Source organism: Palaemon carinicauda, chromosome 31, assembly GCF_036898095.1.
Source record: "Palaemon carinicauda isolate YSFRI2023 chromosome 31, ASM3689809v2, whole genome shotgun sequence".
NCBI classification, from domain to species: Eukaryota; Metazoa; Arthropoda; class Malacostraca; order Decapoda; family Palaemonidae; genus Palaemon; species Palaemon carinicauda.
Window position 1 is genome coordinate 79,126,069 of NC_090755.1, and position 18,461 is coordinate 79,144,529.

The following is an 18,461-nucleotide window of genomic DNA, read 5'->3' on the forward strand; positions in this document are numbered from 1 at the left end:
GGTTAGAGCTGTAGCAACTTCCGTGGCCTTTAAGCAAAATAGATCTCTGCAAAGTATCTTGGACGCAACCTATTGGAGAAGCAAGTCAGTGTTCGCGTCATTTTACTTGAAAGATGTCCAGTCTCTTTACGAGAACTGCTACACACTGGGACCATTCGTAGCAGCGAGTGCAGTAGTGGGTGAGGGCTCAACCACTACAATTCCCTAATTCCATACCCTTTTAATCTGTCTCTTGAAATGTTTTAATGTTGTTTTTATGGGTTGTCCGGAAGGCTAAGAAGCCTTTCGCATCCTGGTTGATTTGGCGGGTGGTCAAAGTCATTTCTTGAGAGCGCCCAGATTAGGGGTTTGATGAGGTCCTGTTGTATGGGTTGCAGCCCTTGATACTTCAGCTCCTGGGGGTCTGTCAGCATCCTAAGAGGATCGCTGGGCTCCGTAAGGAAGACGTACTTACAAGGCAGAGTAATCGTCTAAGTCGACTTCCTTACCAGGTACCTATTTATTTTGGTTTTGTTATATTGATAACTGCCAAAATGAAATAAAAAACTCTTAGCTTATACGATGTAAACATATTTAACTCTGGTCTCTACCCACCTCCTTGGGTGTGAATCAGCTATTATATATTCACCGGCTAAGTTAAATATTTAAAAATTATATTTTAATTATAAAATAAATTTTTGAATATACTTACCCGGTGAATATATAAATTAAACGACCCTCCCTTCCTCCCCAATAGAGACGCAGTGGGATGAGAAGAAATTGAGTCTTTGTTTACATCGAGAGTGGTATCTGGCCGACAGTTGGCGCTGGTGGGCACACCCGCAACCTGTATAGCGATCGCTGGCGAGTTTTTATTGGATGTGTCTGTCGAGCAACAGAGTTGCAGCTATTATATATTCACCTGGTAAGTATATTCAAAAATTTATTTCATAATTAAAATATCATTATTTTTATTTTATATTACGGTTGATTGTTGATAAACCATACTTCTGGAAAAGAAGTAATAGGAACATCAGGTTAATTGAGAAATAACAAATTTTATTATTCAAATAATTTTTTTGTGAGTATTTCTCTTATATTTGTTGAGTCACATCCTGGGTGTAAAAAGTAGAGAGGTATGCAGTCCCTGATCTTATAAGTTATTGGCTAATTACCAACTTGATCAATACCAGTTACACATTAATACTGAATAGCTGTATTAGATTTCATTTACATCACACACAAACATTGACTCAACATACATTAAATAGGAAATTTTTTATGTTGTACAAACCAGTCATGAAATTTTTATAAATTTTATTTGCTCATTAAAAATCTTTTACGCTAGGAGTACAATTCTCGCTTCTCGGTATATTTTTTTCTGTCTTGCTGCTAAGCCATCTAGTGTAATTTATGACAAGTCGAGGAAGTACCCTTTACTTAGAGTTATTCAGAGACTAACAATAGATACAGTACTGGAGTTGCTGACTTGATTCTTGGTAACATGACTACACTATTCCAGGCAACATAAGCCAAGGAAAACTTTTTGGATTAAGAAATTTAATAAAAATCAGATTAAGAAAGAGTTGCTATTTCTTTATTTACATGGAAGAATACTTAATACTAATACATTAACATGAGAAACACTGCGATGACTGCGGTTGTAGAATACAAGTAGTTATTGTGAGATGCAAGCGAACCTGTGGACAAAAATAAGTTTCCCATTAGATACAGTTAAAGTACACTTAGTCAGCCTCTTGTGGAGATGCATTTAAAATTGAATATACCTTAAGGAGACTGTTTTTTTTGGGGGGGGAAATATATTAACAAATTTCCAAAATTATATCCAGATCTATTAGGCTTAAATCATAAAAGGCAAAGCATACTTGTATCTCTGAAAAATATAACTTAATTACATATGCTGATATTTCCTTTTGTTCTTGTTTATGATAACCTTTCCTTGTATATCGTATTTACTGGTTACGTAAACTTTATAATGGGTATTGAAAGTGTTACGCTTAAAAACTCCTTATATGTTAAGGATATATATTGCTTCTGCAATAATTAGTAAGAATTTTCCATATCAATACAGTAGTAATAATTACCCAAGCAAACTAGCGAATTTAACTAGATGTACACAATATATGAAGCTTCATCTGTGGTGGATAATGTGGGAGGGTGGGCTGTGACACCCTAGCAGTACCAACTGAACTCGGTTGAGTCCCTTGTTAGGCTGGGAGGAACGTAGAGAGTAGAGGTCCCCTTTTTGTTTTTGTTTCTTTGTTGATGTTGGCTACCCCCCAAAATTGGGGGAAGTGCCTTGGTATATGTATGTATGTATGTATACACAATATACCTTTTTTATTATATTTTAGTCATGCTTTACTTAATGTCTGGGCGATTTTCCCCTGTAGACTGATCACGTATTGTACGGGTAATTTCTATAAATGCAACACACAATCCCCCAGTTAGTGTATCAAGATGATGTCACATTTTTTTCATGTTGGAGCCACTTATTGATAATTTTGGCATTCATTTTATGTTGTTGAGAGAATTTGTTCTGCGGAAAGTATACCTGGATTCAAATGCTTTTTCACTTTGTTAACTTCAATACAATATATAATATTCATTAGGATCAAATTAATTATTTTAGAATATTATACTGTGCAGAAGGGATGATTTTTTTTAGAACTACCGGTATAACGGGTGTGATGAACTCTTGCTGGTTTACATCAAACATAGAACAATAATTATTTCTATGAACTTCCCCTGATGTTTACATAGCTTCTTTGGAAGCTTAGTTTATCGACATTTATGAAATTTTAAAACTTTCCAATTTTCATTCCTTTCGGTACACATATGCCTCTGGTAAAGTAATGAAATACTAGCAGTTAAGAGCAAGAAGCAAAGCTGTGATGCATCAGAAGCTCTTTGTCTTTTCCGTTTCTGTTTTGTATTGGTTTGACATACTTTCCCTTCCGGGGTGTTTGGTGTTTTAGTGCATTCAAGAAATCTTCTAGGTTTTTATTTATTACTCCGTATACTGGTCAGAGGAATGTTTTCTGGGTGATCATGATAATGCATTCTCTTTGTATCTCATGTCAGGGACAGTACTGTGATTTAGATAACAAATGTAAGGAGTGTGCAAGCCTCTGTTCCTTTTGTGGAAAAGTATATTTCAATGGTTACCGACCAAATAAAAAGTTCCAAGTGGAAAAAGAAACTTTCTTTTAGTTCAAGGGGAAATCCAGAATGATAATTGTAATAGTAATAATGATAATATTAATAATAAAGATGAGGCTGAAATGATGAAAATAATAACACTCCAGTATCATGCTCTAATAAAGCACTTAACAAGTCAGGTTTTATAATGATGAGCTTCAAAAGCTCGTAAATTCCTTAGCTTTATTGGTAAATCTGAAAAGGCCTGTAGGTCTGATCTTACCTGCCCATATGATAACCTTAACCCTTTTACCCCCAAAGGACGTACTGGTACGTTTCACAAAACTCATCCCTTTACCCCCATGGACGTACCGGTACGTCCTTGCAAAAAAATGCTATAAATTTTTTTTTTTTTCATATTTTTGATAATGTTTTGAAAATATTCAGGCATTTTCCAAGAGAATGAGACCAACCTGACCTCTCTATGACAAAAATTAAGGCTGTTAGAGCAATTTTTAAAAAATATACTGCAAAATGTGCTGAGGAAAAAATAACCCCTTGGGGGTTAAGGGTTGGAAATTTCCAAAGAGCCTGGGGGTAAAAGGGTTAATGTGATTTCTCAAGTCAGGTCCAGTGGTTTATTAGTAGTGTTCCATCCAGTAAGAGTTTGATGGTTCACTGCATCACAGATTCAAGATCCTCTCACAGCCTCAAATTCATTATTTACATAAGACCTTCTGCTGCTAAACCGTTGCATTCATACAATCCTTGTTGTTCTCTTAGACAACTAGATTATGAACTAAAAGACAGAGTTGGTAGTCTGGATCTTGATATCCCTCCACTTGTTAAAGTACTTCATGTACTGTACTTGTAGGCAACCTCGTATTTCGTATGTTAATGGCGTGGTATATATGATTCCCCTCGTATTTCATATGTTAATGGCGTGGTATATCATATGATTCCCCTCGTATTTCATATGTTAATGGCGTGGTATATCATATGATTCCCCTCGTATTTCATATGTTAATGGCGTGGCATACCATATGATTCCTTTAAAACTCAATGTTGCTGATGAAGTTTCAGCTAAAGTTGATCGGTTGTTTCGTGTTTTTGATGGCAGTACACATCGTTCACTTGCAAAATTACCTACTAGCTCATCCCAGATTTACTCTATAGGGGTACTATAAATGTAGGTGCTAGTACATATACTGCCGAAACAAGGTCCTTGACAAATAAATGCGCAGAAGCTCAATGATGTACTAAGTTGGTGTTTTCTAAACATTATCTTGAAAAATCCAGGGTTACTTATCTAGAGTGCTAGGCTCTAGGTCCTTTAATGGCTGCTGGTGATATGGTCTATTAACTTATTTCAGTTCCTTTAGTTTATAATTTTTATATTTTCAAAGAATTCTAGTTGTATGGTGTTGAGGTTACATAGGTAGGTAATTAGAAATACGATATCATTACATGAGTGTGGAATCCCATATTTCAAATATCTTTAAAAAAACAATTTCATCTCGATCTGCATTGGATAGCCAATCTAGACATTCTCAATTCCAGTGATGAACAACCAATTTCTACTGCTGAGTTGGTGGAATGATCACAGTTGCTTATATTGGGGAATGATTTTGGATAGAAAAATACCAGACATTTCTTTGCAGATACTTCACGGAAAGAATTGGGAGTACAATAACATATGATAATTTACATCTGTCACGGAAATGGACCTCACAGAAGTCACCTCTGTATATTAATTGCCCAGATTTTGTAGCAATATTCAAAACTCTTCCAAATCAGGAGCCACTGTTAGTAAGGAAGACCGTGGCAGTGTTTTCAGGTAATAAGATGGAGTTAGCCTACATCCGGAACCAAGTGGGTAGTACAAGGTCACCCTCCCTGTTCCAGATTTTCTCTTGCTAATGTAAAGCAATTTCCTCTAGTAATTTTTTTGCATTGGTGCCTATATTGATAGCTGTAGAGGCAGATGGGATTTGCCTTAAAAGTTTTTTATATGTATTTCATATTCTCAAATAAGTCTAAATAGTGTGATTTTGAGTTTATGCTTTCCCAAAAATTATGTGCTTACCCTTTGAAATAAGGAAAGTTGTAATAGTTGAGAAAATATGGCAGAATTAGTTTCAAAAACTGCCAATAGAAGGTGAAAAACTACCTGTATTCATGAGCTGTGTCATCAGATGCTTACAGATTTTTGGAATAAAGTAAAGTTGTGCTCTGAAAGAGTTTTATAAAACTGCCATAGAGAAGGAGCAACTCTCCCTTTTAGCTCAGAAGAATACTGACCTAAATAATGCTAGTAGAAAAAGAGAAAACAAATACACATTGCAGCAGAGATGAAAATGATCATGAGATGAGCTGTTTAAGATTACTGTATTACAGCATGCAAATTAAACTTTTGATACAGTACAAGGAAAATATGGATTAGAAAAAATATTAACTACTGTACCTGTTCCTTTGAGCAACACCCGGATACTGTTGTATTCTGGCTCTTTAGGGAATGTTGTTATTGATTTTGTGTTCGTATATAAAGGAATTCCCCCTACGTAAGCAATGCAAGTAAGGTTTAAGTGTTTTCTTTTATTATCATTACTCCAGCTTTGCAGCCTCCTTTGTGAAGGAGAAATTCTTGTTGATATTTCATATTCGGAATATGACGCTAAAAGTGATAATGGTTGGGGATTATGCATTATTGTCTTCCTTATGTTTCTTCTGTTTCCTCCATAGTAGGAATGTCGCTGAAGATTGGGATTCGAGTCGCCGTCAGCTGATAATGCTATTTGGAAGTTATCAGATTGTTTTCTTTCATGAAGAAACTTCTGGACATTACTGGCTGACAGTGGTACAATTAAAGTTGATGATGAGTTCCAGAGGTCTTTTTCAGTTTCTTTTCGTGGAACATGCTGTACAATCCATTCATCTTCCTGCAAATATTTTAAAGAATAAATGATGTAGAATAACATTTCTTTGAGTTGCTCTAAGAAAGTGTGGTTCATTCATAAGTGCAGTAGTAGTAAAATTGAACAAAGTTTTTAATTCACTCAATCAGTATGTATAATTTTATTCTCAATTCTTTATATTTACAGTATTTATCTTTCTGGTTTTGTCTATTTATAAGGCCCATTTCTATTCATAAATTATCAAGTACCTCATGTTTAATTGTTGTTATACATTTTATTAATAGTGTTCTAATTACAGTATTTAAAAATTATAGTCCCTTAAAGAAAATTTCTTCAATTGTTTAGTATGGTAAATGTATGTTGGTGTTGATTGACTTTCACTGTTTATTAAGATAGCCTATTCAAATTGAAAAGGTATGTAGGGATAAATAGGGACCAGAGCTGAGGTATTGATAAAAGATGTTCATGAAGATTCAGTCAATCCCAACTACTGCATTATTGAAGTTGGTATTTGCTCTTGAACGACACTCAAAATCTATGTTTACAGCCATGACTTCATTAAGCACTACTGCTTATGGCTTAGTCAAGATAGTAAAGATGAATTTTAACAATGTCATTTGTTCCGTAACCGAAATACAAACCACGCTATTTACAAAGGGTTTACTTTTAGCGCAGCTGAAATGACGAGCCAATAGTTTTTAACGAGGGTTAATTACCCCCGCGCTAGTTAGCGGGGGGTGGGGAAGGGTAGCTTGCTACCCCTCCCCCCTCCACACACCGGTGACTTGCTTCACTTCACTTTTGGCTCGGCGGTGATCAGACGTGTATGCTCATCGCCTTCGTGACAGCCTTTAATTTTCTGCTTTTTCTTTTCAGCGTGTGTGTTGGTTGGAAGTTGACCTTCAGTTATTTTCTTTACTATGCGTACATGCCCTGGAGTTGCCGGCCGTCCTTGTGGGACTTTCATGTCGGACGTTAATACGGATCCACACACCCTCTGCCCTCAATGTCGGGGCCGACGGTGTGACCAGGAGAACATGTGCCGTGAGTGCAGGGAGTGGTCTGCCTCCCAGTGGGAGAGGTTTGGCCGTCGGCGTAAGAAGAAGTCCAAGAGAGACCGTTCTCCTCTGGGGTTAGCCTTGAAGGAGGAAGGTTCTCGGGACTCTTCTTCCGCCGCCCAAACCTCCTCCGAAGCTCCCCCTCGTCCGCCTCCTAAGGAGAGTCGGCCGAGTGGGAGCGCAGGCCCTTGTTCTGTTTCCCGACCTTCGGTGGGGGGAGAGGGCGTCGCCTCCCATAGCGAGGCGGTTCCCCCTCCTCCTCCGGGGGAGGTTATTGATAATGCCTTATCCAGTGATGATCTTTTACAGATTTGGTCGTCCCTGGGGCTTAAGGGCTTGCCCTCCAGAGTCGCTCTTATTGACCTTGTCTCGTTGGGGGCCGCTGTTAAGCAGTCGCCGGTGGTAGCAGAGGTAGACCCTCTGTCTATTGTCGACGTCGTGGTGACAGAGGCCTCCGACGTGGCTGGGCCTTCCGCCGCAGGTGCTGTTGCTGGTGATGGTGCTAAAGGCTCTCCTCCTCCTTCCGTACATCCTTCAAAGGGGGAAGTGAGTCCTTCGGTCTCGGCTGCTGCTCAGCTTCCTTCTGAGGGAAGTGCTTTGACGGAGACTCCCCTTCGGAGGACCGATGGTCCCGACGATCTCCCCCGAGGCCGCCTCCGCCGTAAGGCTCACCGTCCTCTACACCACAAGGGCCTCCCTTCCCCTAACAGGGGGACTAAGAGGCGCCTTTTTGGGTCTTCATCCTCCGGGGGGGACTCTCCTCGTCAGCCTCAACCTACAGCTCCGCCCTCCTTGAACCTCTCTGCAGACCGCTCACCATCTCCTGCCAGATCTTCTCCTTCTGGAGAACTCGTCACCCGACGGGCAACGGTCCCTTCGGGGCTAAGGGATCCTTCCCTTCCGCGAGCAGTGCTAGCGCACAAGCGCTCTCCTGCTCGCCAAGACTCTCCTGCTCGCCGACGCTCACCTGCTCGTCGGCTCTCTCCTGATGTTCGCCCCCCCTCGCCAGCGCTCTCCTGCTCGTCAGCTCTCTTCCGAGCGTCAGTGCTCATTTGAGGACCCTCGCCCTGCAGTCTCTGACCACCCTTTAGTTCCTGCTGAACTCCCTGCTCACCATCTGCCTGGTCCTGTGGCTACTCAACATCGTGCTGCTCGTGTGTCAGAAACACATGTTCGCCAACGCGCCAGCGATCTTCCTGTTCCTGCTCGTGAACGCGCCGCGCCACCTGTCCTCTCACATGACACGCGTCGACCTTCTGCTCGCCAGCGATCACCTACGCGCCAGCGATTACCTCCTCGCCAGCGTTCACCTGCTTGCCAGCGTGCACAGGCGATCTTAGTATCGCCTATTCAACAGCGACAGCTAGCACGCCGACGTTCTCCAACGCTCCTGAAGGAACATGGTTCGCCAGCTTCTAGCTCGCCATCGCGCGATCGCCCGCCTGCACATGCTGCTCGCCATCACTCGCCATTGCACGATCGCCCTCCTGCGCATGCTGCTCGCCATCGCACGACCCTGCACGATCGCCCTCCTGCGGATGCTGATCACCATCGCACCCCATCACGCGATCGGCCACCTGCGCATGCTGCTCGCCATCGCTCGCCCCTGCACGATCGCCCTCCTACGCATGCTGCTCCTCATCGCTCGCCCCTGAACGATCGCCCTCCTGCGGATGCTGATCACCATCGCACCCCATCACGCGATCATTCACCTGCGCATGCTGCTCGCCATCGCTTACCATTACGCGGTCATTCACCTGCGCATGCTGCTCACCATCGCACACCAGTGCGTCGACATACCACATCGCGCCATCGCCAACTTGAGTGACTGCACTCACCAGCTCGTCATCGATCGCCTGTGGATCTACATCGCCAGCGATCTTCCTCACCTACGCGGCAGCGCGTTCCCTCGCCGTCGCGCCAACGCTTGCGTTCGTCGCCTCGGACACGTGTTCATTTACCTGCCCACCCTCGCGCCCACTCGCCTGCGCGCCCGCGCTCCCGCGCAACCATTCGTCCTCGCGCGACCATCGTTCGCGGCGAATTCCACAGCCGGTGGTAGCAGCAGGTACGCGTGCTCCTAGACGGCACTCGGGATTACCTCCATCCAAGCACAGGTTGGTAGTGCAGGACGAAGAGAGGTCAGTACAGCATTCTTCCCCACCTTCTTTTCACGCAGGTACCGTCGTGTCCACTCCAAAGGATCGCCCGATCCCTTTCCCTTTAGCGAGGATTTCGGACTCTGTGTCCTTGGAGCAGCAGACTTGGTTTGGTCCGCTGACACGGGCGTTAGTGAGGGTTATGAAACCAGCACTCGCCGGCCAGGGTAACAAACCATCGGCTGTCTCTCCTACACTGAAGAGAAAGAGAGGAGTGGACTTCGTGGTGACTTCCCCCAGGGCGAAGTTGGTTCCCAAGAGGTTGGTCTCGAAGGTCCCTTCTCCTGCACGAGTACTCTCTCCTTCTCCCGTGGACGAAGCCTTTCCGTCCTCAGGTGAGTCCAGTGGGGCGGTAGTCTTCCCCTCGGCACCAGGGGGGGAGACTTCGCTTCAGGCAGGAGAATCGTCTCGTGAGGAAGGGGCCTCTCGAACCTCGTTGTTGGGATCCTGTATCCCTCCCAGGAGGGAACCCAAGGATTCCAAGACCGTCCCTAAATCTTCTGCAAGGATTCGTCAGGAACCCACGACTACCCAGGGGAATGTCCACGTATCACCCCAGGAAGAGATTCCTGGGGCAGGAGACTTAGCTGCCAGCCCGCAGGGAGGAGAACAGCAAGAGTCCGAACATGCCTTCTGGCAGGTCTTAAGCCTGATAAGGCAACTTAACAGACTTACGGATCCAGTCATCGCCCCCCGTGAAGGCAAAAACACGATTCTGGATGAAGTGTTTGACGTTCAGAAGGCCCCTAAGACCAGTGCAGCTCTGCCCTGGTCTCGGGGGCTGAAGAGTGCCAGGGCTAGGGCCAACGCTCAGCTCGCACTTCTTGCCTCCTCCAGTCGTTCCACTGCCGGGAACAAGCTCATCCCTCCTCCTCGCCTTCAGCAGAGGAGGTATTTCGAGATCCTGGGTGAGCACAAGTTCGCTCTTCCTCTCCATCACTCTGTGGAGGAGCTGGCGAAGGGAGTTCCCCTTGAGAAACTCTCTGCCCGGCAGGTGTCGTTCTCGCCGGCAGAGATCCTTAACCACGAGAAGGTCGCTAAGTGTGCCATGCAGGCCACTTCGTGGCTGGACTTCTGGCTAGGATCTCTGGGCATCCTATTGCGATCGGAGGACTTGTCCAAGGAGACCAATAGGAAGGCCCTAGAGACCTTCTTGCTCTCGGGCACCCGCTCCATCGAGTTTTTGGCGCACCAGGTTACCACCCTGTGGGCCAACTCGGTGTTGAAGCGTCGCGATGCTGTGTCCAAGAGATTCCATCCGAAGGTCCCCGCCGTAGATGTGTGTAGGCTCCGACATGCTTCCCTTCTGGGGGAGAGCCTGTTTGAGCCTCAAGACATGGAGCGAACGGCTGAGAGGTGGAGGAAATCCAGCACGGACTCCCTCCTCCACAGGGCCCTTACAACTCGGCCCTATAAGCCTCCAGCCCCGCCACAACAGCAGCAACAGCCTCGTAAGGCTCCCAAACAGGCACCGGCAGCTAAGAGAGTGGTGTCTAAGCCCCAGCCATTTCCAGCCAAGGTCAAGAGGGGCGGTAAGTCCTCCAGGGGAGGCAAGACTCCTAGGGGTGGCGGCCGCGGCCGCAAGCCCTAGGGGTGGCAGTCCCCCTGCATGTCCACCTGTGGGGGGATGCCTTCAGCATTGCGTCCGCAGGTGGCAGCAACACGGGGCCGATGCTTGGACGGTCTCAGTGATCGGCCAAGGTTATCGCGTCCCGTTCACGACATCTCAACCTCCCCTGACAGCGAATCCAGTGTCGTTGAGCTCCTATGCCACGGGATCGGCAAAGGGGCTGGCCCTTCAGGCCGAAGTCGAGACCATGCTCGAGAAGGGTGCTCTCCAGGAGGTCGTGGACGGCTCCTCAGGCTTCTTCTGTCGACTCTTTCTTGTAAAGAAGGCTACTGGAGGCTGGAGACCCGTCATCGATCTCTCAGCTCTGAACAGGTTTGTCAAACAAACCCGGTTCAGCATGGAGACAGCAGACACGGTCAGACTTGCGGTGAGACCACAAGACTTCATGTGTACACTGGATCTAAAGGACGCGTACTTCCAGATCCCAATCCATCCGTCTTCCAGAAAGTACCTGAGATTCTGCCTAGACAACAAGATCTACCAGTTCAAGGTGCTGTGTTTCGGTCTCTCCACAGCTCCTCAGGTGTTCACCAGAGTGTTCACCCTGATTTCATCTTGGGCGCACAGGAACGGCATTCGTCTCCTTCGTTACCTGGACGATTGGCTGATCCTAGCAGACTCGGAGTCGACCCTTCTTCGGCACCGAGACAGGCTTCTGGATCTTTGCCAGGATCTGGGGATCGTGGTAAACCTCGAGAAGTCCTCTCTGCAGCCGTCCCAACGACTGGTTTATCTAGGCATGCTAATAGACACCAATCTCCACAAAGCCTTTCCATCAGACGACCAGATAGCAAGGCTGAGGAGGGTGGCGGAACCTTTCCTCAGGCGAAAAGAACTCTCCGCCCAATCGTGGTTGCGTCTCTTAGGCCACCTATCATCCCTGGCCCGTCTGGTTCCAAACAGCCGCCTCAGGATGAGATCCCTTCAATGGCGGCTCAAGTCCCGGTGGAATCAAGGATCCGATTCCCCGGATATTCTGATCCCAATGGGGTCTCTGGATCAGACGGACTTGCGGTGGTGGCTGGCCGACGAGAACCTGCGGAAGGGAGTGAGTCTTCTCGTCCTCCCCCCGGAATTGACTCTGTTTTCGGACGCGTCAAAAGAAGGGTGGGGGCCGCACGTTCTGAACCAGAGGGCCTCAGGCCTTTGGTCAGAATCAGAAAAGTGTCTATACATCAACCTGCTAGAATTGAAGGCCATCTTTCTGGCTCTTCAGCAGTTCCAACGGTCCCTGGCAGGTCACTCCGTGGTGGTGATGAGCGACAACACCACGGTAGTGGCTTATATCAACAAGCAGGGAGGCACTTTTTCGCAACAGCTATCCCATCTTGCAGTAGAGACTCTGAGGTGGACCGAAACCCACTCGATAACACTATCAGCTCGCTTCATTCCTGGCAAGAGGAATGTGCTCGCCGACAGTCTGAGCAGGGCTTCGCAGATAGTGAGTACCGAGTGGTCTTTGGATCCTCAGATAGCCAACAAAGTCCTGACTTTGTGGGGTTCCCCGACTGTGGACTTGTTCGCGACAGCCTTGAACTTCAAGCTGCCCCTGTACTGCTCACCAGTCCCGGACCCCAAGGCACTCTGGCAAGATGCTTTCCAGCAACGGTGGGACAACATCGAAGTGTACGCCTTCCCACCATTCTGTCTGATGAGAAGGGTGCTCAACAGGACCAGACTATCGGTCAACTGTTCCATGACTCTAGTAGCTCCGCTATGGCATCACGCGGAATGGTTTCCGGACCTTCTGCAACTCCTGACGGAACTCCCAAGGGAGCTTCCTCCACGACACGAGCTTCTCAGACAACCCCACTCCGGCGTCCCTCACAGGGTCGTGGCCTCGCTTCGGCTTCACGCCTGGAGACTATCCAGCGTCTCCTCGCGGAGAGAGGCTTTTCGCAACAGGTTGCGGAGAGAATGTCTCGGCACCTGTGAAGGTCCTCTGAGGGAGTCTACCAAGCAAAGTGGAGAGTCTTTTGTGGTTGGTGTCGTGGAAGGGGTATCTCTCCACTCGATGCCACTATTCCAGCAATAGCGGACTTCCTCGTGTATCTGCGAGAAGAAATGCGCCTTTCTGTCTCGGCAGTGAAAGGCTATCGCTCAGCCTTAAGCTTGGCCTTCAGATTGAAGGGCGTGGATATTTCTTCATCGCTAGAACTCTCTTTACTCATACGTAGCTATGAGCTTACCTGCCCCCAGTCGGAAGTGAGACCCCCTCCTTGGAACGTGGTTCGAGTCCTCAGGTCTCTTAAGAGACCTCCCTTCGAGCCATTACGCCAGGCCTCCGATCGCCACCTGTCTTGGAAGACGGCTTTCCTTCTCGCCTTGGCCTCGGCCAAGCGAGTTAGTGAACTTCATGGTCTCTCGTACGACATCGCCCATTCAAGGGGATGGGGGGAGGTAACGTTCAGGTTCGTCCCTGAGTTTGTGGCCAAGACTCAGAATCCTGGAGTGCCGGATCCTCGGTTCGACTTTTTCAGGATCGCGAGTCTCCGTTCTGTAACAAACGACCCAGACCAGCTGCTACTATGTCCAGTGAGGTGTCTGAGGCACTACTTGAAGAGAACGGCTGCAGTCCGTCCTCATGTGCGAGCTTTGTTTGTGAGCACAGGCAGGACAAAGAGGAGGGTCACCAGGAACACCATCTCAGCTTGGATTCGAAGGGTTATCTACCATGCCCTGAATCCTGACCCTCCTCCGTCACGTCGCCCTCGGGCCCACGATGTCAGGGGTATTGCTACATCCCTGGCCTTCAAGAGAAACTTCTCTGTGACGCAGGTACTTCAAGCTGGGGTCTGGAAGCGTCAAACGACCTTCACAGCCCACTACCTGCAAGACGTGACCCACAGGAGCCTCGATACGTTTTCTATCGGCCCTGTGGTGGCTGCACAACAGCTGGTCTAACCTCAGGCTCCTTTTTGGACAATTAGCAGTAGGTTGAGGGCGTTGTTACCCGGTCTTAGTCTGCGTGAATGAAAGAGTATGTCTGACCCTTACTTCTTTCTTCATTCTCCCCTCTCTTGGGGAAGCAGCATCCTGGTCCTCGCATAGCTGACCTCAACCTCTGCAGATAACCCATGCTTCTTTGTGCTCCTAGTATTAAGCTTAATACTGTTGCATCTCCCATACCCTGACGAGGTGGTATGGGGAACGTCCTATCCTAGAATTCCTATCTGAAGGTCTCAAGGTCAACTTCATAGGACGAGTCACACTCTCCTCCTCACACTGCTTATGTAGGCCACTCGTTCCTAGCGATGCTAGGAACTTGTGAGGTACAGGGGCTCCCTCTCTCTAGTGCTGCTCACTGAGGGATCGAGCCCCCGGGCAAGCCGAAGTCAGTAAGGCTGGGGACTTTCCACCCTTCCTAAGGGGTAAGTCAACCTTTGTAAATAGCGTGGTTTGTATTTCGGTCACGGAACAAATGACAAATTCGAAGATAATTTGTATTTTTCCTAACCATACAAACCTTAGCTATTTACACATATGTGCCCGCCATCCCTGACCCCCAAGTCAAGTCCTACCTCTAAGTGAAGTGAAGCAAGTCACCGGTGTGTGGAGGGGGGAGGGGTAGCAAGCTACCCTTCCCCACCCCCCGCTAACTAGCGCGGGGGTAATTAACCCTCGGTAAAAACTATTGGCTCGTCATTTCAGCTGCGCTAAAAGTAAACCCTTTGTAAATAGCTAAGGTTTGTATGGTTAGGAAAAATACAAATTATCTTCGAATTTGTCATTTTTAAGATCTGATCAATACAAATTAAGTCTATCCTTTCAAAAATGAGAACATGACTTAGATACTTATTTGTATGTATTGCTTTGACAACCTCTTACAAATCTTAAGCCCTGTCCACACGATCGAGCATGCCCGACAGGCAAACAGTGATACCAGGCCACAATAGTTAGGGAAAATGAGGGTTGATGATGTCAGAAGCGAGAAAACTAAAGGCAGGGATCTGGAAACACTGTATGATGCCAGATCCCTGTCTGTTGTTTTCCCGCTTCTGACGTCACTAACCCTCATTCTTGCTAACTATTGTGGTCTAGTATCACTGTTTGCCCGTCAGGCACGATCGATCGTGTGGACAGGGCTTTAGTGTGGCTACCTGTTATATATTACATACTGTATTTCATATTATAAGATTAAAATCAGTTGTCAAAATGAGCACGTTCCAATGTTAAAACTAAGTATATGTTGCTAATAGATGCTAATGAATTTAAAAAAGAAATGGGAAAGCGTTCACATAAAATACTGATAACCAACAACCCTAAAGTATTGATAGATGCAGTGCAAAAAAATAAAATTGTTAATTAGACACTCAGCATATAGTATGTGTCAAATTATTGATCAATACCTGAACATGATAGTCATTAATCCAGAATGAGAAATTAGCCGGAGGACGAGACCCAGCAACGTGACAATGTGCATGGAGCTGTTGCTCCAAATGATAGACGCTTAACACTCCACGCCAATTAGGACCTGATGTAGGAACTTCTGCAATTAAATTAGGACTTATATCAGCAATATTGATTATTCATAAGTTCTTAGTAATTAGGCAAATATTTGCCTCTTCAATAATGATAAATGAATAGATAATTGATTTGTATTTTAATAGATAAATGATTCGTATTTCTAACAAGAAGACAAGGTATAGATTTGGCCTTGGGGATATCAGGATGACCTTCGATTAAAGGGATTAACCGATGATGAAGTGTGGGACAGAGATAGATGAACGCTGGCCAGAAACATTGACCCCATATAAAGGTGGGAAAGGATGCAGACAGAAGAAGAAGGATATCAGATTATATATGCATTATAATTATTGTAAAGGTATTCTCCCAGTAACAAAGATCCCTGTTTTTTATAGTTAAATAAGCAAAGGTATATAAATATGATAGAACCAAATTGTCCATGTTATATACAGTACATTATAGCTCTCGCAATAAAATGAATTATGTATGATTCTTACAGAAATTTGTACATGAAGAAAAGCAGCTGGTATGTCAGGTATGAATATTCTCACTTAGGGAGAAGTAATTGTCATTTAAGATGCAGAGATTGACACCTTGAAATACTTAAGTAATCTTTCAAACGAAGAGAGATGATGTCATAAGGAGATATAACAAGCAACTACAGTATACAAACTTTGATAATTGATTGATGGGTGGTGAATGTCTGTTCACATCATAGTGCTACTCCCTCTGCCGTAAATTCATCAATCCAAAATCCATATGTAGAAGTACCTCTGTCTTCAAGTATTGTAACTGGATATTAGCAAACCAGTATACCTGTACTGTGCTATACATTACAGCAAGTGACTGAATACGAGCTAGTCAGGTATCTTTCTGTAAATATTTTATTGGAGTTAAAAAGAATATGACTGACATAGAAGTCAGTTATTCCTCGTGCTACTCCAAATTTACCTACTGCTGATTCTCCTCTCTTCTTTTGACCTACTTAAGCATTAAAATATCTCAAAACACATGAAAAATTAGTCACACATATACTATATACTGTATATATATATATATATATATATATAATAATATACCCACAATGTATGAAAAATAGAAGTTTATTTAGCTTTCGAAGGAACCATCTCCCTTCCTGTTCAGAATACAAAATACATTTTGTATTCTGAAGAGGAAGGGAGATGGTCCCTTCGAAAGCTAAATAAACTTCTATTTTTCATACATTGTGGGTTATTTTATTTATCATAAATACACGGAAAATTGTGTATTTTAATGTATATATATATATATACTAGTCACACACATATACTATATATATATATATTATATATATATATATATATATATATAGTGTATATATGCATGCGTGTGGCTTTGATCTAGAAAGTACCTTTTCCTTGGGTTTACACTATCTTTTACAACTATTTTACCTATAGATATATAATTATATAAAATATCTTAATCATTCATATAGAGGCCTCACCTATGACACTGATATTTAATGATTTGGCACTGGAGAGGAAGTAAGGTCTGTCGCTCATTGCTTCGCAGGTGTATGTTCCAGAGGTTGCAGAACTCACACTTGCCAATGTCACGGAATATTCGTCTGATGTGCTCAACTTTAAATGAGAGAAATGTGGAATTATTTTCCCTAGTAAATATCTAAATAGATATACTGTATTTTAGTAATAGGTACATGTAAGTATAAAGTAATGGAATTTATTTTTTATTACATTTACAGCTTGATTAGTATATAGTTCACATGTGTTAGTACTTTAGCAATGAATATAGATACAGTAGATGTAGGCCTATTGTGGTCTGATGATTATAGATATTTTGTTTTCGTATACTAAATGTATGTATGCATGTATGTTTTTTTAAACATGTTTACTGCTGCATCAAGTATATTGTGTTTTATATAGATTGAGTAGTAGTAATGAAGGCATGTTTTCTGAACGCCAAAAGTTTATTCAGAGGATTATTAAAATCAGCCATGATGAATCGTTGCCTTATTATAGTTTGATCGGTTAAAGTTGACGATTCAAGACACGTTAATCTTTAAGAGTCTGTGGGTATCTAGAAAGTGCTGATTTGATAACTTTGTTAAATAGGCTACTGGAAAATCTGGTCTTCATTTTGAAGGAAACAAGAAAATGAATATCGAAGACAAGTGAACGATGCAATATATGAAAAAAAAAATAATCTTTAGGCGCATAAAGAAAAAGGAATACATAATGCATAAAAGATGTTTATTTACTTACCACCACATTTACACCCTCCAGAGGGAATGCGACTTTATGCCTATGTGGCACAAGGGTGCTGGCAAAGAACTGGTGCCCGTCTTTGCACCATCTTAGCGAGTAGAGGGGAGGGCCACTTCCCGCTGACCAAAGGCATTGGAGTTTGACCGAGTGTCCCGCCAGCACTGGATTTGAGGTACTCACTTGTTGAACAATTACACACTGACCTAGAATGATGAACAGGTACTTGCATTTAAAGAAAAGTTCAATTGACTAACTAGTTCAAGAATTACATAATTATTCTAGATTCTAAATAGGTCTGTATTGAACCTGGTTCCTTATAATCGGAAACACCTTTCAGCCTTGGTTTAGCTATAGCCACTTACTCAGATTTACGATGCTTACACTCGTCAATGCTAGTGTACACAATTTTTAAAATTATGTCCACAAGATTAGAAAAGTTGTTTCTATTACCCAGTTATTGATATTGTATAACCCGCACAATTTATTTTTTAGTCCCGTTTAGGTCAGAATATTACATAACCATTATGTAGTGATGATTTACGTACTTTGCTTTAAGTAAGGCCGTTTTCCTGGTTACACAGGGGAACCCTACGCACTACAGGAACTACAAGGTCAGTTTATCGCATGGTCTAGGTCAACCGTGGTTTATTTTATACGTTCTTGTGTGTTTTCCGTGGCACACAGCGTGTTTATTGTCAAATCCACTTTATTGAATCTCATAGAAAACAAGAAAATCTTTTTTTCGTGAAAGCCTTAATATCTTCAGTCTTTCGGATGTCCAGTGGGAGCATGTTAGATAGTTTTGGGGACGCTTATTTGAAAGCTCT

The 18,461-nt window shown here is 44.2% G+C and overlaps 1 protein-coding gene across 1 annotated transcript in view; it reads right to left on the reverse strand.

The window, feature by feature from the left end:
• Nucleotides 1-1,157: 1,157 nt before the first annotated feature.
• Nucleotides 1,158-18,461, reverse strand: part of LOC137625027 (uncharacterized) — a 21,346-nt gene continuing 4,042 nt past the window's right edge. The window contains exons 2-6 of the mRNA XM_068355960.1: nt 17,632-17,837; nt 16,854-16,989; nt 15,253-15,392; nt 5,606-6,080; nt 1,158-1,679 (exon numbers count right to left, since the gene is read on the reverse strand). Of these exons, the coding sequence (XP_068212061.1) occupies nt 1,603-1,679; nt 5,606-6,080; nt 15,253-15,392; nt 16,854-16,989; nt 17,632-17,837 (1,034 nt within the window). The 3' untranslated portion in view covers nt 1,158-1,602. The remainder of the gene's footprint in view (nt 1,680-5,605; nt 6,081-15,252; nt 15,393-16,853; nt 16,990-17,631; nt 17,838-18,461) is intronic.